This window comes from Acomys russatus, chromosome 12, assembly GCF_903995435.1.
Source record: "Acomys russatus chromosome 12, mAcoRus1.1, whole genome shotgun sequence".
Lineage (NCBI taxonomy): Eukaryota > Metazoa > Chordata > Mammalia > Rodentia > Muridae > Acomys > Acomys russatus.
Genome location: NC_067148.1, coordinates 47,043,045 through 47,069,889, shown reverse-complemented (window position 1 = coordinate 47,069,889; position 26,845 = coordinate 47,043,045). Strand labels below are relative to the sequence as shown.

Genomic DNA, 26,845 nt, shown 5'->3' with positions numbered 1-26,845 from the left:
CTTAGTCACTGCAGCAGATACCAAAATTCAGGCGCAGAAGCCAAGGTAAAGTATGCAATTGTTAATGCACCTATTATATTTGGGCTGATGCATAAGGGTACGTGAAGCAATGAACATATAAACATATGGAGAAACCCAATGTTGGAAGAGAAAAATCTACTCAGTAATGTGCTTATAATAAAGGCTTCTGCACTTGTTAACATGTTTTGGGAAATTTTGTTTTGTTTTTCTCACATATTTTATACTCATTCTTTCTTATCATTTTGGCCTGGTATTTAGTTCAAGATTAAATGTTCTTTTTATTCTTCTTCAACTGGTTACATTAAGTGCTATAATGTACCTCCTTGACTCTTGAAACCCTTAAATTAAGTATTATGTTAATCACTTTTTAATGAATTCTGGAGCCCTTTAGTTCTTCCACTTACAATGCATCTTAGAAAGCTAAAATCTATATCTGCATACTAGCCCAAGGGGCATGTCCCACGAAAGCCTTCACTTACCAGGAAACTGGGACAGAGGGGAAGGCATCCTATTGGGACTCTAAATGAGAAACGAATGGGAGAATAGCAAAATAAAAGGATCCAGAGGGTCCTAGAAATCTACAAGTAGAACAATATGATAGGCAGATTTGGGCCCAGGGGTCCCGCTCAAACTAAGGCACCAGCCAAGGACAATACAGGAGGTAAACTTTAAACCCCTTTCCAGATCTAGCCAATGGTCAGAATATTCTCCACAGTTGAGTGGAGAGTGTGATACGACTTTCTCACGTACTCTGGTGCCTCACATTTGACCATGTCCCCTGGAGGGGGAGACCTGGTGGCACTCAGAGGAAGGACAGCAAGTAGCCAAGAAGAGACTTGATACCCTATGAGAATATATAGGGGGACGTAATCCCCCTCAAGAACAGTCATAGGAGAGGGGAATAATGAGAAAATGGGGGGGGGAGGAATGGGAGGATACAAGGGATGGGATAAACATTGAGATGTAACAAGAATAAATTAATAAATAAAAAAAAAAAGAAAGCAAGCAAACAAAAAAAAATAAAATCTCAATACAATTTTAAGATTGAAAATGTATAAAATAACAATTGCTGTTTAGTGTCAAAACACAGAACAGCATTTACAAGTGTCAATGTCTTGGCAATTAGGGAAAAAAGCACACCACAGAATAATCACAATTTATTATGTTCAAATCAATTTATATCTTAAAGATACAGCTTCTTGGAAAAAACAACAGAAGAATCATTAGGAAATGTGAATATTTTATAAAGAGATGAGAACAGACAAACAAGCAGAAAGGTATAGAAGCAGCAGTGAAAGACATGATATCCTGGTGGCTTTAAAGGGAGTTGTCTGATAAAGTGGAGGCGAAAGAAAATGCACAGGTATGTAGATGGAGAAGCAAAAAGATAGCTATCAGACTAGCACTGTGCAGTTTTGTGTGTTAGAACCATTGATGTAGTATTGGAGTGTTCATGTTTTTATAGTTCTAGCAAGTGGCATTCGAGTACATCGTATCCTCTGTCTTTTGGTTATATGACATATTACACACACACACACACACACACACACACACACACACACACTTGTGTGTATGTATGTAACTTAAATATGGACATTGAAAAAATTTGAAATCAGCACAGTAAAAAGAAATATCTACCTGAAACTGTAGAGGCATTTGAAGATGTTAACATAAACTGATTTTCTAAATATATGGGCAGAAAGAAGGCAGATTCCTTAAAGCCTACAGTCTCTGTAACTTTGCAGAATGCCTGGCTCATCATCAATGGGTTCCTAAACATCCACTGAAACAGAACAGAGCATATCCCAATTATTTAATCTTCTCACATGCAGAATTTTCTTCTTATAGTATAAAATGAATTATGTAATTATGAAAACAAAATTATCTAGTTTCCTAAGAATTTTTCCATAATAAATTTGTAATTTAGATTCTCTCTATAGCAAATATAGCTTTTATCTATGTATCCATTAGCTTGTTGAAGGTATTTCTAAGTGCAGTAAAATATGCACTTAAAATTTGCATTTACCTACCTCAGCTGGTCAAGGCTATGTAATTTTGTATTTTACTGTATTTATTTTTCCTAAAGTTTTAAATATTTATGCCCTTTCAATTTTCCAGTGTCACAAACATGCTTGCAATAAATATCCATATTCATGTGCTCTTGATGTCCTGTTTCAGAGTTCCTTTAGAATTGTGTATCCTTGGGAGGGTTTTGTGTATATGGGGTTTATAAATAACTTACTTCATTTTTTGTTACACAATTTTCTTCAGATTGTATCATTTTATAACAATGCCTCAATATCAGAGAGTCCAATTTCCTAATGAAGAAGCTTATACTATATGCTTCATCAGAAAAATATTTCAGAATTTTCAGACCTTTGCAGAAGTGTACAGTTTTATCACTAAGCGATTGTGTATGGTACAACTGTCAGGACGGCTACAATTGTGTACTCTAAAACTTATCCATTAATAATAAATCTAAAATTACAGCAAAGAAGACTCAAAAATTATTCCAGCTTTCATACTATGAGCACTTTAATCAATCCATATACAACTCAGGAAGAGAAGCCTCATCTAAGTTTCGCAATGATAAATAAAACAGTTTTGTGTTATGCCACTAAGATTTTTCATGCAACAGTAACATAGACTGTCGTAGATTACATAATTAGAAACAGTTGATAACTTTTGATAACATTTGTAGGCTTCCTTATTTTGTCATAGAGATACACACAAGATAGGATTTCTTTTGTGTTTCTATGGTTTCAAATGTAAATGTGCTGTTTGGGCGCTGGAGAAATTCCTCAGTTGCTAAAATGCTTGCTTTGCTCAAGGACCTGAACTGAGTCCCCAGAACTCATATAAATCATTCCAGACACCGTAGCACACCCTCACAATATCAGTGCTGGGAGATGAGGTCAGAGATGGTCACTGAGCCCTCTTGGCAAGCAAGTTTAACCTACACAGCAAGTTCCAGGCTGGCATGTCTCAAAGGGAAATAAGGGTGGACAGTCCCTGAGCATTGACACCTGAAATCATCAGGCCTCCATGTTTGTTTATATATTTGCCTGTGAACATTTACATACATGCAAATAAACACAATCCTGTGTGGTTTTCATATAACTTAAGTGTTCAGTGTCTCTCTGTGTGTGTGTGTGTGTGTGTGTATGTGTGTGTGTGTCTTATTCTAGTAGAGTTCCTTATGGTGTGGGTAGATTTCCTAAGAATTCTCTATTTATTCTGAGTAGTAACTTCTTGGATTTAGGTAGGCATTACTTATCTACTGTACTCTTGACAGATTTATTCATTGAAGAATCATTCTTTCCTTTAATATTATTTAACCTATCAACTGTTGTTTTGTATGTTACAATACTTAAAACTTATTTAAAGCACTTTACGTCCCCTATGTTAGAAATATATATTTGAAGGACAACCATTAACTATTCAATTTACCTAAAGAAGTTTGGGTCTGGGAAGAAATAAAGAAAAAATTTAAAGACTTTTATACGTCAATGAAAATGAGGGTACAACATATACCCATACTCATGGGATGTGATGAAAGCAGTGCTAAGAGGAAAGTTCATAGCACTAAGTGATTTCATATAGAAATTGGAGAGATCATGTTCTAGTGACTTAACAGCACATCCACAAACTATAAAACAAAAAGAAGTAAACACACTAAAGAGTAGAAGAAGGCAAGAAATAATCAAACTCAAGGTTGAAATCAATAACTTACAACAAAGAGGATAATACAAATAAAAAACACAACTAACAGCTGGTTCTTTGAGGAAATCAACAAGATAGAAAAAATCCCTAGCCAATCTAATTAAAATAAAGAAAGACAGTATCCAAGTTAACAAAATCATAAATGAAAAGAGAGACATAACAACAGACACTGGGGAAATCCAGTTAACAATCTAAATGTCCCTAAAATATCTCTATACCACCTAAGGAAACAGAAACAGTCTTCAAAATTTTCCCAACCAAAAATTTTTTTAGAAGGGGAAAAAAAGCCAAAAAAATAAAAAATAAAAAAATAAAAAGGCACAAGGCTAGAGGGTTTCAGTGTAGTTCTACCAGATGCTCAAAGGAGAACTTATACCAATAGTTTTCCAACTATTCCACAAGATAGAAGCTGAGGAACATTTCCAAATTCATTCTATGAAGTTACAGTCACTGTGATACCTATACTACACAAAGATTCAAGAAAGAACATCTAAGACCAATATCCTTCATCAAAATTGATGCAAAAACAATAAAATACTTGCAAACTAAATCCAAGAACACATCAAAACCATCATCTACCATGAAGTAGGCTTCATCCCAGAGATGCAGGGGTGTTTCAACATAGGAAAATCCATCAATGTAATTCTCCATAAAAGCAAAGTGAAAGGTAAAAGTTAAGTCATGTCATGATCTCATTAGATGCTAAAAAATCCAACACCCCTTCATGATAAAAGTCTTGGAGAGATCAAGGTTACAAGGCCCATAATGAAATATAATAATGACAATATATAGAAAGCTAATATCAAACATCAAGTTAAATGGAGAGAAACTTCAAGGACTTCCACCAATATCATGGACAAGACAATGCTATTCCCTCTCTCCATATCTATTCAACGTAGGACTTAACTCTTAGCTAGAACAATGAGAGATCTAAAGGAGACCGAGAGATACAAATTGGAAAAGAAGAAGTCATAGTATTGTTGTTTGCAGATGATATGATAGTATACATAAGTGACCCAAAAATTCTAACAGAGACCTTCTATAGCTGGTAAACACCTTCAGCAAGGTGGCTGGATAGAAAATTAACTAAAAAAATTAGTAGCTCTCCTTTATACAAATGACAGACAGACTGAGATAGAAACTAGGGAAACTATGCCCTCCACAATAGCTACAGAGAATATAAAATATCTTGATGTAACTCTAACCAAGCAGGTGAAAGGTCTATATGACAAGAACTTCAACTCTTTGAGGAAAGAAATTGAAGATATCAGAAGCTTAAAAGGCCCCTCCATGTTCATGGATTGTTAGGTTTAACATAGTAAAAATGGCCCTCTTACCAAAAGCAATTTACAAATTCAATGCAATTATAATCAATATTCAAACACGATTCTTTACAGACCTTTGAAAAGCAAATTTCAACTTCATATGGGTCCTTTAGAAAGGGCAGAGAAGGTCTTGGACCAGAGTGGCAGCGGGGGCAGCTGAGGGTTGCAGCTGGGAACCCTCTGGCAGAGGTGATTGGTCTGGTGACTGGTGGGAATTGCTGTGGGAGAGGAGACTCTGTGCAAGATTGGTCCCCCTGACCCTAGCTGAACTCTGTGCATGGTTTGGGCCCAGAGCCCCTAGCTGAGCTAGGCGCGCAGTCCCAGCCCTGAGACTCTGCCTGTGTCAACATGCAATTTGGGTCCAGACCCCCTAGCTGAATTCGGAGCACAGTTTGGGCCCAGAGTCCCTGGCTGAACTTGGGTGGCAATTTGGGCCCAGAGACTCTAGCTGAGCTTGGTGCACAGTCCCAGCCCTGAGAAACTAGCTGGGCTTGGCGATCTCAGTGTGAGGTTTGTGTCCAAGACCCTGGTTGGACTCACCACTAACTGGAGTATTTGTGTGAATTAAGCCCCAAGACCTGCTTGTGTCCAGATATGTGAACTAAACTCAGTGTGTGTGTGTGTGTGTGTGTGTGTGTGTGTGTGTGTGTGTGTGTGTTTTGGGCCCCATGACACCAATGTGGACTCTATAAGTAGTCTGGGTCCCAAAATGCTACTGGAACCCACAGACCAGTGGAGCATCAGAGCTCCTGGATTAAAGAAATCTAAAAGACACAGGGAGTAGAGTGGCAATCAAACCCCTTCTGCCTGACCTGCTTCAGTCCCTGCAGAGCTCGGGTGCTGCAAGGGGACACAGAAAGCTATGGACACTTTGACCTGACCCAGTGCACATTCTGAGACCCAGGATGATTATAGGACCCACAGTACAAGGGAGCTAGGGATCACTGGCTGTGAGAGACCAAAACTATAGGGCTGGCCTCCTGCCATCCAGACCAGTGAAGCATCAGATATTCTGGCCTAGGGAATCCATCAGAATGCGCAAATCCATCCTCAGACTCCCTCCACCCAACTCTGGAAGCTACGTCCAAAGAAACCAGAGATGGCAAGATGACTAAATGATAGCATAAAATCATATGCAAAAAATCCAAAACCAATATGGTGTCTCCAGATACCAGCTATCCCAAAGAAAACAACCCAGAGAACTCAAAAACAATGGAAATACAAGAAAATGACTTCAAATCCTTAGTAATGAAGATGACAATGGAGGAAACATATAAAATTCATAATCAAATGCAGGAAGACACAGCCAAATAGGTGGAAGACATAAAAGAGGTCTACAGAGAGGCACTGGAAAAAATTCAGGAAAAATACAAACAACTAGATGAAGGAAATCAATAAAACTATTCAAGTTCTGATGGCCTATAAAGAGGCAATGGAAGAAACTCAGAAATATACAAACAATCAGATGAAAGAAATCCATAAAACAGTTCAAGATCTGAAGATGAAAATGCATTCAATGATAAACACATGGACAGAAAATTATGAGAATATGAGAGCTCAGAGAGGAAGGCGAGCAACACATATGTGAGCCTGTTCAACAAAATCCAAGAGAGGGAGGAAGGAATCTGAGGTCTAGAAGATACAATCCTAGATCTTGAAGCAACCATTAAAGAAAATGCTAAATCTGGAAAAATCCTGACACAAAACATCTAACAAATCAAGGACACCATGAAAAGAAGAAATCTGATGATAATAGGCATTGAAAAAAAGAGAAGATGCCAGACTCCAAGGTCCAGAAAATATTCTCAACAAAATCATAGAAGAAAACTTCCCCAATATAAAGAAAGAGATGCCTATAAACATACAAGAGGCCTAAAGAACACCAAATAGAATCAACCAGAAAAGAAAAACTTCCTGTCATATAATAATCAAAACACAAAATATACAGAACAAAGAAAAATATTAAAAGCTGCAAGAGAAAAGGGCCAAATAACATTTAATGGCAAACCTATCAGAATTACACCCGGCTTCTCAATGGAAACGGTTAAAGCCAGAAAGGCCTAGACAGAGATCCTGCAAACCCTAAGAGATCACAGATGCCAGGCCAGACTACTTTACCCAGCAAAACTATCAATAACCACTGACGGAGAAGAAAAAATATTCTATGGCAAATAAAATTCAAAATGTTCCTATCCACAAATTCAGCTTTACAGAAGGTACTAGACGGAAAGCTCCCCCCCCCCAAAGGGACAAGGTACAACCAAAACTACACAGGAAATAGATAACTACACCATCCAAAAAACACAACCACACAAACGCTCTACTGGAACCAACATCAAAGCAAGACTCTTAACAGTCACTCATCATTAATATCTCTCAACATCAATGGTCTCAATTCTCCAATAAAAAGACACAGACAAACTCAATGAATGTATAAGCAAGTCCCAACATTCTTCTGCATTCAAGAAACACATCTCACCTATAAAGATAGACATTACCTCAGGGTAAAAGCCTGGAAAAAATAGTTCTAGCAAATAGTGAAAAGAAGCAAGTAGGCATAGCCATGTTAGTATCTAACAAAATAGACATTGAACCAAAATTAATCAAAAGGGATGCAGAAGGACACTTCATACTCATAAAAGGTAAAGTCAACCAAGATGACATCATAATTGTGAACATCTATGCTCCCAATACAAGGGCACCGACACCTTATACAATAAAACATCCTCTGGAGGAATCTCCATACCTGATCTCTAGCTGTACTATAAAGCAACAGTAATTAAAACAGAATGGTGCTGGCACAGCAATAGGCTGGTTGATCAGTAGAATCGAATCAAAGACCCAGAAATAAATCCATATACATATGGTGACTTGGTTCTTGACAAAGAAGCCAAATCTATTCAATGGAAAAAGGATAGCATCTTCAACAAATGGTGCTGGTCTAACAGGATGTCTATGTGTAGAAAAATGCAATTGGACCCCTATTTGTCACCTTGCAAAAAACTCAACTCCAAGTGGATCAAAGAACTCAACATACAACCAGAGACACTAAATCAGCTAGAAGAAAAAGAGGGGAAGAGCCTGGAACACATTGGCACAGGAGACAACTTACTGGACAGAACACCAATGGCCCAGGCCTTAATGTCAGCCATTAATAAATGGGACCTCATGAGGCTGAGAAGCTTCTGTAAGGCAGGAGACACTGTCAAAAGAACAAAGCAACAGCCTAGAGACTGGGAAAATATCCTTACCAACCCTTCATCTGACAAAGGACTAGTATCCAAAATATATTAAGAACTCAAGAAATTAAACACCACCAAACTAAATAACCCAATTGAGAAATGGGGCTCAGAACTAAACAGAAATTCTCAACAGAGGAATATCGAATGGCTGAGAAACACTTAAAGAAATGCTCAACCTCCTTAGTCATCAGGGAAGTACAAATCATACCAACTCTGAGATTCCATTGTACACCCATCTGAATTGCTAATGTCAAAAATTCAAGCGACACCACATGCTGGCAAGGATGTGGAGAGAGAGGAGGACTCCTTCATTGCTGGTGGGAATGCAAACTAGTACAACCACTTTGGAAATCTATCTGGTGCTATCTCAGAAAACTGAGAATAGGACTTCCTCAAGACTCAGCTATTCCACTCCTTGGAATGTACCCAGAAGATGCTCCAGCACACAACAAGAGCATTTGTTCAAACATGTTTATAGTGGCCTTATTCATAATAGCCAGAACATGGAAATAGCCTCAGTGCCCCTCAGTAGAAGAATGGATAAAGAAACTGGTACATTTACACTATGGAATACTACTCAGCTATTAAAAACAAGGAACTCCTAAAATTTGTGAACAAATGGATTGAACTAGAAATGATCATAATGAATGATTTAACCCAGACACAGAAAGAGTCAAATGGTATATTCTCACTTATATCAGGACTCTACCCCAAGGGCCATGTCCCATGAAAGTGTTCACTTACCAGGAAAGTGGGACAGAGGGGAGGACATCCTATTCAGACCTTAGGTAACTTTTAGGGAATGAAAGTCTCTAATGCTATACTCGACCTTTAGAGAAATATTTCTATACTGTCTACCCCCATTCCTTGACAACCCTCAAGAGAAGAATGAAAAGGAAATATGTGATACATTTATACAATGGGGTTTTACTCAGCTGTTTAAAAAACATGACATAATGAAATTAGAAGGCAAATGATTGGAACTAGAAAGAAAAAAAGAAAGAAAGAAAGAAAGAAAGAAAGAAAGAAAGAAAGAAATAAAGAATGAATTCTGAGTGAGGTAACTCAGACCCGAAGATAAATATTGTATGTGTTTCCTTATATGCAAAGAGTAAATGTTAAATTATGATCAAGCTACAATTCTTATACCAATAGGTATTATATATGGAGAATGGAACTAGGGTGAGAGGAAACAAGTAGCTAACAAATACTTCTTTAAAAAGATTTATATATTTATCATATATACACAGTGTTTTTGCCTGCATGTACATCAGATGAGGGCACCAGATCTCATTATAGATGGTTGTGAGCCACCGTGTGGTTGCTGGGAATTGAACACAGGACCTTTGGAAGAGAGGAGCCAGTGCTCTTAACCTCTGAGCCATCCCTCCAGCCCCCAACTAGCAAATACTTTAAAAGGAATAGCGGCTTCTTCTCTAGGGAAGGTTATTTCTCTTGCTCTTAGGGTTTCTTAATTTTCTGTAGTTCTTTCTCTGCAGTTGAGAGGAACAGGGTTGACACACATGGAAAAGAAAAAAAGAAAGAAAGGGAAAGAGGGCAAAGCCATATTACACTTTAATTTTAAAATAAATATACTTTAAGAAATCAGTGGAACGGTTTGAGTAGAAAAACGAGCAATGAAACAACAAATGTCTCCAGCAGTAGAAAATAACTGGAAATCAGGAAGATAGAGATACCATTCTGATGTGAGATAGAAAAAGTCAATGGTGTTATTTTGAAGGATTTGGAAGTGTCACTCAGTGTAGAATTCTCTAAAGATGAAATCCTTATAGAATGTTATAAGTGGAAGAAAAACTATTCAGAGAATCACTAGAGTGTTGAAAAAGCTTCTTTATGCATCTTGTTTTCTGTTTCTATGGTGGTCTGAAGAAACACAGGATTTTGTATTCAATAATGTAATTTGGGGTGGGGATGTGTTGATTTATGGAGTTCTTACACTTCATGTAATTATGTTAAATGTCATACTTCTTCAATGAGAATAAGCACAATGTATTTTAAAATAAATTAAAAATAAATCAAAATTATAGTTTTACATCACCAGTGTCTAGCATTAGACAGATCATCAGTGATACCAAATAACAAGACTTTTCCTTTCCATGATAAGGAAAATGCATAATGTAACTAAGAATCTCCAAAACTTTCACCCAAATGCAAAATAAACAGTTTATCATTTTCTTAACTCTGTAGGAAATTAAACAAGTCAGCCTAGTTGACTTGTTAACAAAAGTATTTTACTTTACCCATGTAGCACGAAACATGTCCTTCAAGTGAGGTCCATATTTCTTATCTTTAAGCCTCTTGTCAAAGGCTGGACGTTCCTTTTCTTTCTCACGTCTTACCTTGTTAGCACCTATAGACAACAAGTAAAATAACACTTTGTAATCTACAAGTCAGTAAGAAAATATACAGCATACATTGGTACATATTATCATGATCCCAATTTGTCATGCAAGGGCAAGTGAGATATTTTAAACACCCCAGCCCATTTATATTTTAGAACTAAAATTCTTCTACAGTACTGCTTTGTAAATGACAATTCTTTGATAATATAAGTTTCACATATCCACACTGCCCATTTCTGCGGGCAACCACATGGTATGTCTCTTAACTGTGGCATGTGTGGTTCCTATTGATGAATTAATTCTTAATTTAATGTAGAATTCAATAGCCATTTTCAATATATAATACTGATGGCACAGGCCTAAAATACTTTGCAAATCCCCTTTACTTGTCACAAAGTATTTTGTGGTAACAAACAATGATACCACTAAGGACTTTTTGTAATAGTAGATGGTAATAATGTAATAGTCATAACACTAGTAAGAAATTTGAACATAATATTTTCATTTGTATACATATTATTAAACTGTTTCGTACTTTTACTCACTACCTTCTCCCAGCTCCTTTATCTTTTCTTCTCACATGGGCCCTTTTTTCTCCCTTCATTTCTTACATGTACATTCCATCTCAGCATTTTTTACTGCAACTGTTAAGATTTTTGTTTACATATGAGTCAAGTGCCTGGGTAACACATTTGCTTTATCCTGTAACCTGTTGATTTCTATCTTGGATGTTGTGAATAGTGCAGTAAGAGTAATGAAGGTTTCATTTTCCTTACATGATGCCTAGTTGTTATTTCACTAACGACAGCTACTCTGGATGATGAGAGATGGGATCTCAAAAAAGTTTCAATTAGCTTATCTCTGATTGCTAAAATCATTAATCACTGATTTTTAAAGTTTAGATTAGCATATAATGTAGCTGATTTCATAACTGTATTTGTATGCATATATATCATCCTATGTTATCTGTACCTGTTATTTCTCTCCCGTATGTCATCATCTTCCCCCACCCAGGTGATTCCTCTCACCTGTGAGTGTCATGTTCTCCTTACATATTATCTGCATTTCATTACTGTGTATCCAACTTCCATAAAGCTCTCTTCAGACCCTCACATGATCAGCTTTCTAGTTCAATCATACCCACATTACCCCCCTCACAAACTTATACAGACACGCCTACATGTATACATACATACATGTATTTTATTTCATATTCCACTTATGGAAGAAAACACATTTGGCATTTGTCTTTCTGATGTGACTTAACATCCATTTTACCATGGATTTGTTTTTCTTTATGGATGACTATTTTTCCATTTTGCATAGGCACTACATTTTCTTTATCCCATTCAACTATTTATAAAGATTTGACTAGTGCCAACTTCCAGCTATTGTAAATAGTGTGGCAATAAAGGAAGCTGCACAGCTATTCAAGCATACATATTGAAGAGTAATTTAACTATGTCATATGGTAGTTTTATTTTCAGTTTTAGAAGAAAAGATTTCTATTCATGTATAACTTTGTGAGAAAGTGTGTGCACATAAGCCATTGTCTGTGGAGTCAGGCAGTTGTGACCAAACTCAGATCCTCTGCAAGAGTGGTACATATTCTCTCCAGGACCCTTTTTTCAGAATCATCTTTAATACTAGTAACTCCAAGAACAGTAAGAGTGTTTATCTCTCCAAGCATAGAATAAAGATGTTTCTTTCTCCACATTCTCATGAGCATATATTCTCTTGATGAGATCTAGTCTGACCAAACTGAGATGTAATGTCAACTATGTTTGAAATGATTTCAAGTAGGAAAATAGGGAATGATTTCAATTTTTTTTCACATATTTATTGTCCTTTGTATTTATTTAAGAACTGATCATTTTGCCAGGTGGTCATGGTTCACACTTTTAATACCAGCCTTCGGGGGGCAGAGGCAGACAGATCATTGAGTTTGCGGTGAACATGGTATATAGAGTGAGTTCCAGACAGCTAGAGCTACACAGAGAAACCCTGTGTAGAAAATGGTCTATACTCACTTATATCTGCATACTAGCCCAAGGGGCATGTCCCATGAAAGCCTTCACTTACCAGGAAACTGGGACAGAGGGGAGGACATCCTATTGGGACTCTAGATGAGAGAAGCATGGGAGAATAGCAAAGTAGAAGGATCCAGAGGGTCCTAGAAACCTACAAGTAGAACATTATGATAGGCAGATCTGGGCCCAGGGGTCCCACTCAAACTAAGGCACCAGCCAAGGACAATACAGGCCATAAACTTTAAACCCCTAACCCAGATCTAGCCAATGGACAGGACATTCTCCACAGTTAAATGGAGAGTGGGATTTGACTTTCTCATGTACTCTGGTGCCTCACATTTGACCATGTCCCCTGGAGGGGGAGACCTGGTGGCACTCAGAGGAAGGACAGCAGGTTACCAAGAAGAGACTTGATACCCTATGAGCATACACAGGGGGATGTAATGCCCCTCAGGAACAGTCATAGAGGAGGCGGGGAGTAAGGGGAAAATGGGATGGAGAGAGGAATGGGAGGATACAAGGGATGGGATAACCACTGAGATGTAACAAGAATAAATTAATTAAAAATTTTTAAAAATTAAAAGAAAAGAAAAAAAAAGACATCTATGCACATTAAATAAAAATGGGACTATTAAAAAAATAATGAGCAATATGAACATATGCTAATGAAGATGTAGCTTATGAATATAAAATTTGGTTATGATATAAATTGATATGGAAAAAAGAAGAACAATATTATACTATTTCTTTGTCACAGGGCAACACTCATAGGAGAACATATTTATAAGGAAATGTAGTTGATCTGTGCTTTGAGAATGGAAGCAGAGAGTCAAATTTTTTCCAACTAATTACTAGGTATTTATACTCACCAGGCAAAGTAGCTGGAAAACATAACAATGGAAAACCTGCAATCAATGCAAGTGTACCACTTATAAAGTAGCCAAGCCACCAAGGTTTCTGCCACTCTACAAGGCCATCAGAAGTTCCACTTGAATAAATAAAGAAGATTTTAATTAAGCGCATTTCAAAAGACAAATCATACATATTGGAGGGAGAGGAAGAATCTTCCAGTTATTTGGATTCATTTGTAAGTCATAACTATTAATTTTGGGTTTTGATGAAAAGTGTCAGTTGTTAGAACTCAGCGTTACAGTTTGCTTTTGCTCCTATCAGAGCCCAACTTTCCTTATTCCCTTTTCAGTGGCACTAGTCAGGTAGCAGTGGTTGCTCTTTGTTCCTATTTAAAATTTTCTCCATTTTCATTTGTGCTTCAGATAAGCCACAACTTGCTTCTATATCCCTCTCCTTTTAATCTTGTACCTAGACCTGTGTAGTAAGGAGCTTTGCTCTATAAGTTGCAATCTTTTCTCATAAATGGTATTTGATCCTTGAGGTCACATTCCATATAAATCCCTTCCTTAAAGTCCTTTGTATTAAGTGTACTTGACACCTCTGTGGTCTTTCCAGGTTTTCTATAGGACCCCTTTTCATCCGTAAGGTTTCCTTTTCTTTTCACAGAGCTTAGCAGCTGTACTGAGATTTGCTACATTTGTCTTTCACAGAGTGACTGTGAAGTATCAGCACCTATTGTCTTTAATCAATGCTGATACCAATAGAATAATTTTCAAAGTTATTAAGGTTTTTGTTGTTGTTGTTTTAATTACTTAGGAATAAAATGTATAGAAGTTAATGAATACTCTATTACTATTATTTTCAGCTCCTCACCCATGGAAAATCTTAGCTGTGGGCTAGAGAACTGGCTAGAGAGATTGTGAGCACTGGACACCCTTTGCAGGAACATGGTTTGGTTTCCATGTGGGCACATGAAAGTTTCTAAGGATCACAATGCTCTTCAGTCCATGGGCTCCTCTCACACATCATGCAGACACATATATGTTGCAAAAGACAGCCACACATAGAAAATAAAAATTAATACATCTTCATTGTAAACTAAAATCCGCACTAGCCATCTGTTGTTGGAAAGATGCACACCTCCATATTGGCTTGTATTAGAGGAGCTCATCAATAGTTAATGAGTTCGTTAGACTCTCTTTCATAAAATATGGAAATGTTCACAGGGTTACTCACTGTAGAGGGTGTCACTCAGGAATATAGGCATAAAGCCACAATCTTTATTTCCACAATCTCTTTGCCATCTTTCTTGTTACTCTTAATCATTTACTATTGAATATTCCGGTAATGAGGTTTCAGCCCAGGACCTCCAGGATGCTAGGCAGGAGCTCTATAATTAAGGAACACCTTGTCTTTCCTTTTGAAAATTCAAGGTCATTCTAAACTGCACAGTCTCATCTTAATCACTCAAAATCTTGAATGTACATGGATCACCATTTCCCATGGCTCCTTGTTGTTTGTAATATCCATAAGTTTCATGTTTCTTAGTACATTGAATTCACTTGTATGTTTTTAATAACATGGCACATATGACATAATTATTTCATACTATGTGTAATTGTGTACCTAGAAGAGATGAAGCTACAAATATATGCAAAGTATTAAACTTTTAGATATCAGTAAAAACTTTGACAGGATGCTCATACTTACTAGATACATTTTGAAACCTAAGTATTTTCCTCATGCTATAAATAAGTGGTTGGAAAACTAAAAACTATTATTCAACTTACAACAATCACCAAACTGTTTGACAGCCCCACGCACTACTTTTCTAATACATATTCAATAATAGTTATCATGAGACTTATTTGAGCATCATTATAAAGACTAGTGAAAATAGCAAAGCATGCTGTTTTCATTCATGGAAGGGTAACAATGCTTCCTAATTTGATACATAAATTTAGTTGAAATCCATGTGCTTTGATCATTGTCATAATTGTGAGTTTAGCAAGAAGAGTACTTGTTTATTTTAAATGATTCTTATTATGTTTAAATTTCTTTTGTTTGTGTTTTGACTGCATACATGTAGTGCATCATACAGAGCATTAGGAGCTGTTAGACACCCTGGCCTTGGATTTAAAGATGGTTGTGAGCCACCATGTGAGTACTGGGAACCTAATTCTGAAAAAAATGTGTTCATTATTCCTAACACTTCTTTATGGTGTAAAGTGAGTGTTTGTGTGTGTACACACGTGTGTGCACATGCATGTGTGCACAAACACACACATTGGGGGCGCTTGTAGACAACTAGTAAAATGTACAAGAAAATTTCAAATAAAAAATGAGAATTTAATACAAAAATACAAAATGTTATGGGATTGAATAGGCTATAAAAAAAGAACTGTAAATACTTAGATTTACTTAGAAAATTTCTTGCTGCCTATAATTGCTAGAAAGTGTATAAAATAGAGTCAAAGCAGAAAACCTCTCATCGTCATCTCAATGGTTATAAAAATGGCATGGTAAAAACTCAACCCCTTTTTAAAGTAAAACTCCAAAGAAAATAGCAAGTCAGGGTCATGGGCACTTGAATATAGTGGAGGACATGAGCAATAGCTGTATCCAGAACTCTGCTATACAAGCTCAATCTGAAAGCATTTTCTCTGCAGTGAGAATGTGAAATGAGTATCTACTCTCTGCACCCTTACTCAAAAGAGCTCTTTAATCCAACCATCTGTGTGAGGAAAGAAATAGGAGAAATTAGGAAAGGGGGAACTATTTAAAGATGATTTCCTATACCTAAAACTCCCTAAAGACTAAGTATGAAAACTCTTGAGAGACTATTATTATAAATACCTTTGTCAGAGTAACAGAATAGAAAATTGGCATATAAAGATTGGTGACTTTTTTTAGAAGCAATAATATGAATTCTGAGAAAAGAATCAGGAACACAACAACATTAAGTGTTACATCCAGACAAAAGTACCTAGAGATAAACTAATGGAGAGAAAACTCTGGTGAAGACAGACAAACAGAAAACAATCAAAGACAGTAAACTGTCAAGAAGTAGAAAAAAAGTTGAATAGAAACATTGAGATATAACAAGAATAAATTAATAAAAAAAGAAATGCAAATCAAATTAGCTGAATCACACACTTAGAATCCTTTCACATTGAATTCAAGGATAGATTTTGTAGATGATTCGAGGTAGGAAATATATTGGAATCATGAGAAGAATCTTCTGAAGATATGTTTTGTAAAAAAAAAAAAAAAAAAAAAGTAACAGCATTATAAGATAAAGAAGTACCTAAGTACCAGCAAAACTTATTATGGGGAAAAGATGCTAATTTGGAAAAAAATAACATTCTCTTTGTTAAAAGATAAGCGTAAGCACGTCTTTTGTAATACTTATTTTGTTGCATAACTGCATTTAAAATGAATTCTACTTTTTAAATAAAATTTTAAACAAGAAAAAAAAAGAAGAAAAGAAAATAACAAAAGATGGAATATACTCAGTGTTGATGAGCTATGAATTAATATTGTGAAAGTTGACATATTGCTTAAAGTGTTCTATAGATGCAATGCAATATTTGTCAAATGTCAATGGAATCATTCACAGAATAATAAGAAATGGCCTAAAACTCTGATACAGACAGAGGAACCCCAAAGAGCTAATGGGTGTGTAAGGTGTTGGGGCTTGGTCTGATATACTTTGATGCTAATTACTGTTTTCTGAATTTGTGCTCCAGAATTGATGTCTAACTTGGCCCAAAAACTTATTTCTATTTGGTTATTATCTAACACTAATGGCATTTGAAATTGTGTATAGAAACGTATTACTGTAGAAGCTTCCTAAAATATATGCATATATAAAAGGAATTCAAATGGAGTCATCAGATAATTGAGGAGACAATGCCACAACTAGATGTCTTCTGTGATCAGGTCTCAGGAATAATTAAAATCTAGCTGAGCCATTTACCAAAGGCATACTACAACATTCCCACACAATACAAGCTATTACCAAGGGTATTGGTTGTTCTTCATGACTTGATACAAACCCTGTCACCTTCAACAGTTCCCTGCATATAAGTTGTATTAGTGCAATAGTGTCACAAATGTCCTGGAAGTAGCCAAATACTTTTTGATTGGAGTTAAAATCCAATATATGGAGGATCCAAGATGGCGGCGAGCAGTGTGGACCGTGTTTGGAGGCTCCAGTGAACAATTCAGGGATTTGCACAGATTTCTGAGCCAGGAACACCGAGGTCCGAACATCACGGCAGCGGAAGTGCTCCACGGTTCGGAGGGACCAGGGTGCGGAGGACCTGCATGCCCCTGCACACAGGAGGAGCGTGGATTTTCTCTGATCGGACCGGCACCGGCAGAGGCAGCAGCACCAGCGGCACCAGCAGCAGTGGCTGAGGTTTGCAGCTCATAACCTTCCGGTGGAGGCGATTGGTGTGGTGGCTGGTGGGAGTTGCTGCGGAGAGGGGACTTGGGGCAGGATTTGGGTCGCGTAGAGCCTTCGGACCCAGACTAGACTCGGCGGACAGTTCGGCCCCAGAGTCCCGGGTACTGGCCCAGCCCAGCAAGCAATTCTACCCGAGGCACTAACTCAGCTTCGGCCACAGCTCCCCTGCTGTGGCGCAGGCTTAGTTGAGCTCGCAGCTCCTCACTAGGCAGCACCTCAGCTCAGCGGCAGCTCCCCTGCGGTGACACAGTCTGGGCAGAGCACTTGGTTGAACCACAGGCGCTAACTCAGAGCAGCCGCAGTTCTCCTGCTGTGGCACAGGCTTGGCTGAGCACTCAGTTCCACCCTAGGCACCACCTCAGCTCAGTGGCAGCTCCCCTGTGGTGACACAGTCTGGGCGGAGCAATTGGTTCCAACACAGGCGCTAACTCAGAGCAGCCGCAGTTCTCCTGCTGTGGCGCAGGCTTGGTGGCTTGCTCAGTTCCACCCTAGGTGCCACATCAGCTCAGCGGCAGCTCCCCTGCGGTGACACAGTCTGGGCGGAGCACTTGGTTGAACCACAGGCGCTAACTCAGAGCAGCCGCAGTTCTCCTGCTGTGGCACAGGCTTGGCTGAGCACTCAGTTCCACCCTAGGCGCCACCTCAGCTCAGTGGCAGCTCCCCTGTGGTGACACAGTCTGGGCGGAGCAATTGGTTCCAACACAGGCGCTAACTCAGAGCAGCCGCAGTTCTCCTGCTGTGGCGCAGGCTTGGTGGCTTGCTCAGTTCCACCCTAGGCGCCACATCAGCTCAGCGGCAGCTCCCCTGCGGTGACACAGTCTGGGCGGAGCACTTGGTTGAACCACAGGCGCTAACTCAGAGCAGCCGCAGTTCTCCTGCTGTGGCACAGGCTTGGCTGAGCACTCAGTTCCACCCTAGGCGCCACCTCAGCTCAGTGGCAGCTCCCCTGTGGTGACACAGTCTGGGCGGAGCAATTGGTTCCAACACAGGCGCTAACTCAGAGCAGCCGCAGTTCTCCTGCTGTGGCGCAGGCTTGGTGGCATGCTCAGTTCCATCCTAGGCACCACCTCAGCTCAGCGGCAGCTCCCCTGCGGTGACACAGTCTGGGCGGAGCACTTGGTCCACCACTGGCGCTAACTCAGAGCAGCCGCAGCTCTCCTGCTGTGGCACAGGCTGGACAGAGCGCTCAGTTCCACCAGCTCTAAGACTCTGGTTGGACACAGTGTGCAGTTTGAATCCAGAATTCCTGGCTGAGATTGGTGGTCAGTTCGGGCCCTGAGTCAATAACTGACCACAGCACGCACTTTGGGCCAAAAGGCCCTAGCGGAGCTTGGTGCGTAGTCCCAGCCCAAAAATTAAGGCTGGACCCTGTGTGCATTTTCAGCCCAGATCCCTAGCTGAGCTTGGCAGACGGTTCAGGCCCTGAGAATGTAGCTGAGGTCAGCCCGTGGTTTGGGCCCACTGCTCCTGGCTGGATTTGGCAGGGAACACAGAAGGCTGTGGATACCTTGGCCTGACCCAACGCTCATTCAGAGACCCAGAACAATTGCAGGATCCACAGCACAGGGGGGCTGAAGATCACTGGCTGTGAGAGACCAGAACAACAGGGCTAACCTCCTAACATCCACACCAGGGAAACTTTGAGCTCGCAGCCTAGGGAAATCGTGAGAAAACAAGTGAATCTATCGTCAGACACCCTCCATCCAACTATGGAAGCTACCCAATAAAAACAAAGATGGCAAGATGTCTAAAGGACAACGAAAAAGCATACGCAAAAAACCCCAAACCAACATGGCGTCTCCAGTTTCCAGCTATCTTAAAGAAAACAACCCAGAGAACTCAAATACAATGGAAATACAAGAAAATGACCTCAAATCCTTAGTAATGAGGATGATAATGGAGGAAACAAATAAAATTCGTAATCAAATACAGGAAGACGCAGACAAACAGGTGAGAGACATAAAAGAAGCACATAGAGTGGAACTGGAAAAATTGCAGGAAAATGCAAACAACCAGATGAAAGAAATAAATAAAACGGTTCAAGCTCTGAAGACCTATAAAAAGGCGATGGAAGAAACTCAGGAAAATACAAAATATCAGATGAAAAATCAAAAAATCAGTTCAAGATCTGAAAATGAAAATGTATTCAATGATAAACACACAGACAGAAGAAAAACGAGAACGTGAGACCTCAGAGAAGAAGGCGAGCAACACAGAGGTGAGCTTTTCTAACAGAATCCAAGAGATGGAAGAACGAATCTCAGAGCTAGAAGATACAATCACAGATCTTGAAGCAACCATTAAAGAAAATGCCAAATCTGGAAAACTCCTGACACAAAACATCCAAGAAATTAAGGACACCATGAAAAGAAGAAATCTGAGGATAATAGGCATTGAAGAAAGAGAAGATATCAGACTCCACGGCCCAGAAAATATTCTCAACAAAATCATAGAAGAAATTTTCCCCAATCTAAAGAAAGAAATGCCTATAAACATACAAGAGGCCTACAGAACACCAAATAGAATTGACCAGAAAAGAAAAACTGCCCGCCACATAATAATCAAAACACAAAACATGCAGAACAAAGAAAAAATATTAAAAGCTGCAAGGGAAAAGGGTCAAATAACATTTAATGGTAAACCTATCAGAATTACACCCAACTTCTCAGCAGAGACCATAAAAGCCAGAAGGGCCTGGACAGAGATCCTGCAAACCCTAAGAGACCACAGATGCCAGGCCAGACTACTTTACCCAGCAAAATTATCAATAACCATTGATGGAGAAAACAAAATATTCCATGACAAAAACAAATTCAAACAGTACCTATCCACAAACCCAGCTTTACAGAAGGTACTAGAAGGAAAACTCCATCCCAAAGGGTCAAGCTACAACCAAAACTACCCAGGAAATAGATAACTATCCCATGGCAAAAACACAACTACACAAACGCTCGACTGGAAACAACATCAAAATTAAGACTCTTAACAGTCACTGGTCATTAATATCTCTCAACATCAATGGCCTCAATTCTGCAATAAAAAGACACAGACTAACTGAATGGGTACATAAACAAGATCCAACATTCTTCTGCATCCAAGAAACACATCTCACCCATAATGAAAGGCATTACCTCAGGGTAAAAGGTTGGAAAAAAATATTCCAAGCAAATGGTCACAAGAAGCAAGCAGGCGTAGCCATTTTAGTATCGAACAAAATAGACTTTCAACCAAAATTAATCAAAAGGGATGAGGAAGGATACTTCATACTCATCAAAGGTAAAGTCAACCAAGATGACATCACAATTGTGAACATCTATGCTCCCAATACAAGGGCACCCACATTTGTAAAAGATCTCCTAAAAAAGCTTAAACCACACATCGATCACCACACAATAATAGTGGGAGACTTCAACACCCCACTCTCACTGAAGGATAAGTCATTGAAACAGAAACTAAGCAGAGAAATAACATCATTAACCAATACCATGGGCCAAATGGATCTAACAGATATCTATAGAACCTTTCACCCAAACAAGAAAGAATACACCTTCTTCTCTGCACCCCATGGAACCTTCTCCAAAATTGATCACATCGTAGGTCACAAAGCAAGCCTCAATAGATACAAGAGGATTGAAATAATACCTTGTATCCTATCAGATCACCATGCTCTTAGGCTGCAATTCAACAACAACAGAAATAACAAAAAGCCTACATGTACATGGAAACTAAACAACTCTCAGGTAAATGACACCTGGGTCAGGGAAGAAATAAAGAAAGAAATCAAGGAGTTTCTGAAATTCAATGAAAATGAAGGAACAGCATACCCAAATTTGTGGGATACATTGAAAGCAGTGCTAAGAGGAAAATTCATAGCACTAAGTGCGTTTAAAAAGAAATTGGAAACATCGCACATAAGCATCTTAACAACACAACTGGAAGCCCTAGGAAAAAAAGAAGCAGAAACACCCAAGAGGAGTAGATGCCTGGAAATAATCAAACTCAGGGCTGAAATTAACAAATTAGAAACTAAGAAAACAGTCCAAAGAATCAACAAAACCAAAAGCTGGTTCTTTGAGAAAATCAACAAGACAGAAAGACCATTAGCAAAACTAATTAAAAGGCAGAGAGACAGTATTGAAATCAACAAAATCAGAAATGAAAAAGGAGACATAACAACAGACACTGAAGAAATTCAAAGAATCATAAGATCCTACTTTGAAGGCACATATGCCACAAAATTTGAAAATCTAAGGGAAATGGACGATTTTCTTGAACAATTTCACTTGCCAAAGTTGAATGAAGAATAGATAAACAAGGTAAATAGTCCCATTTCCCCTACAGAAATAGAAGCAATCATCGATGGTCTCCCAACCAAAAAAAGCCCAGGGCCAGATGGTTTCAGTGCAGAATTCTACCAGACCTTCAAGGGTGAGCTAATACTGATACTCTTCAAGCTACTCCAAAAGATAGAAATGGATGGAAAATTACCAAATTCATTCTATGAGGCCATAGTCTCATTGATACCTAAACCTCACAAAGATTCAACAAAGAAAGAGAATTTCAGACCAATTTCTCTTATGAACATAGATGCAAAAATACTAAATAAAATAATTGCAAAACGAATACAGGAACACATCAAAGATATCATTCACCATGACCAAGTAGGCTTCATTCCAGGCATGCAGGGATGGTTTAATATATGGAAATCCATCAATGTAATCCACCATATAAACAAACTGAAAATAAAAAACCACATGATCATCTCCTTGGATGCAGAGAAAGCATTTGATAAAATTCAACACCCATTCATGTTTAAAGTTTTAGAGAGATCGGGGATACAAGGCACTTCCTTCAACATAATAAAGGCTATATACAGCAAGCCAATAGCCAAAATCAAAGTAAATGGTGAGATACTCAAGGAAATTCCTCTAAAATCGGGAACAAGGCAAGGCTGCCCACTCTCTCCATATCTCTTCAATATAGTACTCGAAGTTCTAGCCAGAGCAATAAGACAACAAAAGGAGATCAAGGGTATCCAAATGGGAAAGGAGGAAGTCAAATTATCCCTATTTGCAGATGATATGATAGTGCACATAAGTGACCCTAAAAATTCCACCAGAGAACTCCTAAAGCTGATAAACACCTTCAGCAAATTGGCTGGATATAAAATTAACTCAAAAAAGTCTGTAGCCTTCCTATACACAAATGACAAGCTTGCAGAGGAAGAAATTAGGAAAACCACACCCTTCACATTAGCCACAAGCAATATAAAATGTCTAGGAGTTACCCTAACTAAGCAAGTGAAGGACTTGTATGAAAAAAAATTCAAAACTCTGAAGAAAGAGATTGAAGATGACTTGAGAAGATGGCATGATCTTCCTTGCTCATGGATCGGGAGAATTAACATAGTAAAAATGGCCATCCTACCAAAAGCAATCTACAGATTCAATGCAATCCCTATCAAAATACGTACACAATTTTTTAAAGACATTGAAAGTTCAATTCTGAACTTCATATGGAAAAACAACAAACCCAGAATAGCTAAAACAATCTTGTACAATAAAAGGTGCTCCGGAGGAATCTCCATACCTGATCTCAAACTGTACTATAAAGCAATAGTAATTAAAACAGCATGGTACTGGCACAGCAACAGGCTGGTTGATCAGTGGAATCGAATCGAAGACCCAGATATGAATCCACACACATATGGTCACTTGATTTTTGACAAAGAAGCCAAATCCATTCAATGGAAAAAGGATAGCATCTTCAACAAATGGTGCTGGTCTAACTGGAGGTCTATGTGTAAAAAAATGAAACTGGACCCATATTTGTCACCTTGCACAAAACTCAAATCCAAGTGGATTAAAGACCTCAACATAAAACCAGAGACACTAAGCCACTTAGAAGAAAAAGTGGGAAAGAGCCTGGAACATATTGGCACAGGAGATAACTTCCTGAACAGAACACCAACGGCCCAGGCCTTAATGTCAACCATTAATAAATGGGACCTCATGAGGCTGAGAAGCTTCTGTAAGGCAGGAGACACTGTCAAGAGAACAAAGCGACAGCCTACAGACTGGGAAAAAATCTTCACCAACCCTACATCTGACAAAGGTCTAATATCCAAAATATATAAAGAACTCAAGAAATTAAACACCACCAAACCGAATAACCCAATTGAGAAATGGGGCTTGGAACTAAACAGAGAATTCTCAACATAGGAGTATCAAATGGCTGAGAAACACTTAAAGAAATGCTCAACCTCCTTAGTCATCAGGGAAATGCAAATCAAAACAACTCTGAGATTCCATCTTACACCCATCAGAATGGCTAAGATCAAAAACTCAAGCGACACCACATGCTGGCGAGGATGTGGGGAGAGAGGAACACTCCTTCATTGCTGGTGGGAATGCAAACTAGTACAGCCACTTTGGAAATCTATCTGGTGCTATCTCAGAAAAATGGGAATAGGGCTTCCTCAAGACCCAGCTATCCCACTCCTTGGAATATACCCAGAAGATGCTCCAGCACACAACAAGAAAATTTGCTCAACCATGTTCATAGCAGCCTTATTCATAATAGCCAGAACATGGAAACAGCCTAAGTGTCCCTCAGTAGAAGAATGGATAAAGAAACTGTGGTACATATACACTATGGAATACTACTCAGCTATTAAAAACAAGGAATTCCCGAAATTTGTGGATAAATGGATTGAGCTAGAAATGATCATAATGAGTGAGTTAACCCAGAAGCAGAAAGAATCAAATGGTATATACTCACTTATATCTGCATACTAGCCCAAGGGGCATGTCCCACGAAAGCCTTCACTTACCAGGAAACTGGGACAGAGGGGAAGGCATCCTATTGGGACTCTAAATGAGAGATGCATGGGAGAATAGCAAAATAAAAGGATACAGATGGTCCTAGAAATCTACAAGTAGAACAATATGATAGGCAGATTTGGGCCCAGGAGTCCCGCTCAAACTAAGGCACCAGCCAAGGACAATACAGGAGGTAAACTTTAAACCCCTTCCCAGATCTAGCCAATGGTCAGAATATTCTCCACAGTTGAGTGGAGAGTGTGATATGACTTTCTCACGTACTCTGGTGCCTCACATTTGACCATGTCCCCTGGAGGGGGAGACCTGGTGGCACTCAGAGGAAGGACAGCAAGTAGCCAAGAAGAGACTTGATACCCTATGAGAATATACAGGGGGACGTAATCCCCCTCAGGAACAGTCATAGGGGAGGGGAATAATGGGAAAATGGGGGGGGGAGGAATGGGAGGATACAAGGGATGGGATAAACATTGAGATGTAACAAGAATAAATTAATAAAAAAGAAAAAAAAAAGAAAAAAAATCAAAAAAAAAAAAAAAAAAAAGAAATGCTCAACCTCCTTAGTCATCAGGGAAATGCAAATCAAAACAACTCTGAGATTCTATCTTACACCCATCAGAATGGCTAAGATCAAAAACTCAAGCGACACCACATGCTGGCGAAGATGTGGGGAGAGAGGAACACTCCTTCATTGCTGATGGGAATGCAAACTAGTACAGCCACTTTGGAAATCTATCTGGTGCTATCTCAGAAAACTGGGAATAGGGCTTCCTCAAGACCCAGCTATTCCACTCCTTGGAATATACCCAGAAGATGCTCCAGCACACAACAAGAAAATTTGCTCAATCATGTTCATAGCAGCCTTATTCATAATAGCCAGAACATGAAAACAGCCTAAGTGTCCCTCAGTAGAAGAGTGGATAAAGAAACTGTGGTACATATACACTATGGAATACTACTCAGCTATTAAAAACAAGGAATTCCTGAAATTTGTGGATAAGTGGATTGAGCTAGAAATGATCATAATGAGTGAGTTAACCCAGAAGCAGAAAGAATCAAATGGTATATACTCACTTATATCTGCATACTAGCTCAAGGGGCATGTCCCACGAAAGCCTTCACTTACCAGGAAACTGGGACAGAGGGGAAGGCATCCTATTGGGACTCTAAATGAGAGAGGCATGGGAGAACAGCAAAATAAAAGGATACAGAGGGTCCTAGAAATCTACAAGTAGAACAATATGATAGGCAGATTTGGGCCCAGGGGTCCCGCTCAAACTAAGGCACCAGCCAAGGACAATACAGGAAGTAAACTTTAAACCCCTTCCCAGATCTAGCCAATGGTCAGAATATTCTCCACAGTTGAGTGGAGAGTGTGATACGACTTTCTCACGTACTCTGGTGCCTCACATTTGACCATGTCCCCCGGAGGGGGAGACCTGGTGGAACTCAGAGGAAGGACAGCAGGTAGCCAAGAAGAAACTTGATACCCTATGAGAATATATAGGGGGAGGTGATCCCCCTCAGGAACAGTCATAGGGGAGGGGAATAATGGGAAAATGGGGGGGGGAGGAATGGGAGGATACAAGGGATGGGATAAACATTGAGATGTAACAAAAATAAATTAATAAAAAAAATTTAAAAAAAGAAAAATAAAATAAAATCCAATATATAAGATATAAAATATATCTGACACTGCAAAAATCTGAGACTAGATATGTCCTGGGGCTGGAGAAAACTTAATAATATTATCCTGATAAAGGACTATAGCAGTAAAATTACTCCAAATTACTCCCGCATTTATCTGTGCTTCATGCTTGTTCAACCCATGTCAAAGAAGCTTCTTCATGTAGCAGAGGTTAATTAACACAGAGATCCACAACTGGATAATATGGAAATAGGGAGAGAGATTGGAGGACTCAATCCTGAATGGGATGTCTTCATCAAGCCTCTCCTCTCAAGGCTCAGGACTCTGTGTA

The 26,845-nt window shown here is 38.9% G+C and overlaps 1 protein-coding gene across 1 annotated transcript in view; it reads right to left on the bottom strand.

Annotated features, from left to right (window-relative positions):
- The window catches only part of LOC127196098 (solute carrier organic anion transporter family member 6C1-like), a 111,200-nt gene that overhangs the window by 71,500 nt on the left and 12,855 nt on the right, over positions 1–26,845 (bottom strand). Inside the window, exons 7-9 of the mRNA XM_051153681.1 lie at positions 13,574–13,692; positions 10,573–10,682; positions 1,660–1,804 (exon numbers count right to left, since the gene is read on the bottom strand). Of these exons, the coding sequence (XP_051009638.1) occupies positions 1,660–1,804; positions 10,573–10,682; positions 13,574–13,692 (374 nt within the window). The remainder of the gene's footprint in view (positions 1–1,659; positions 1,805–10,572; positions 10,683–13,573; positions 13,693–26,845) is intronic.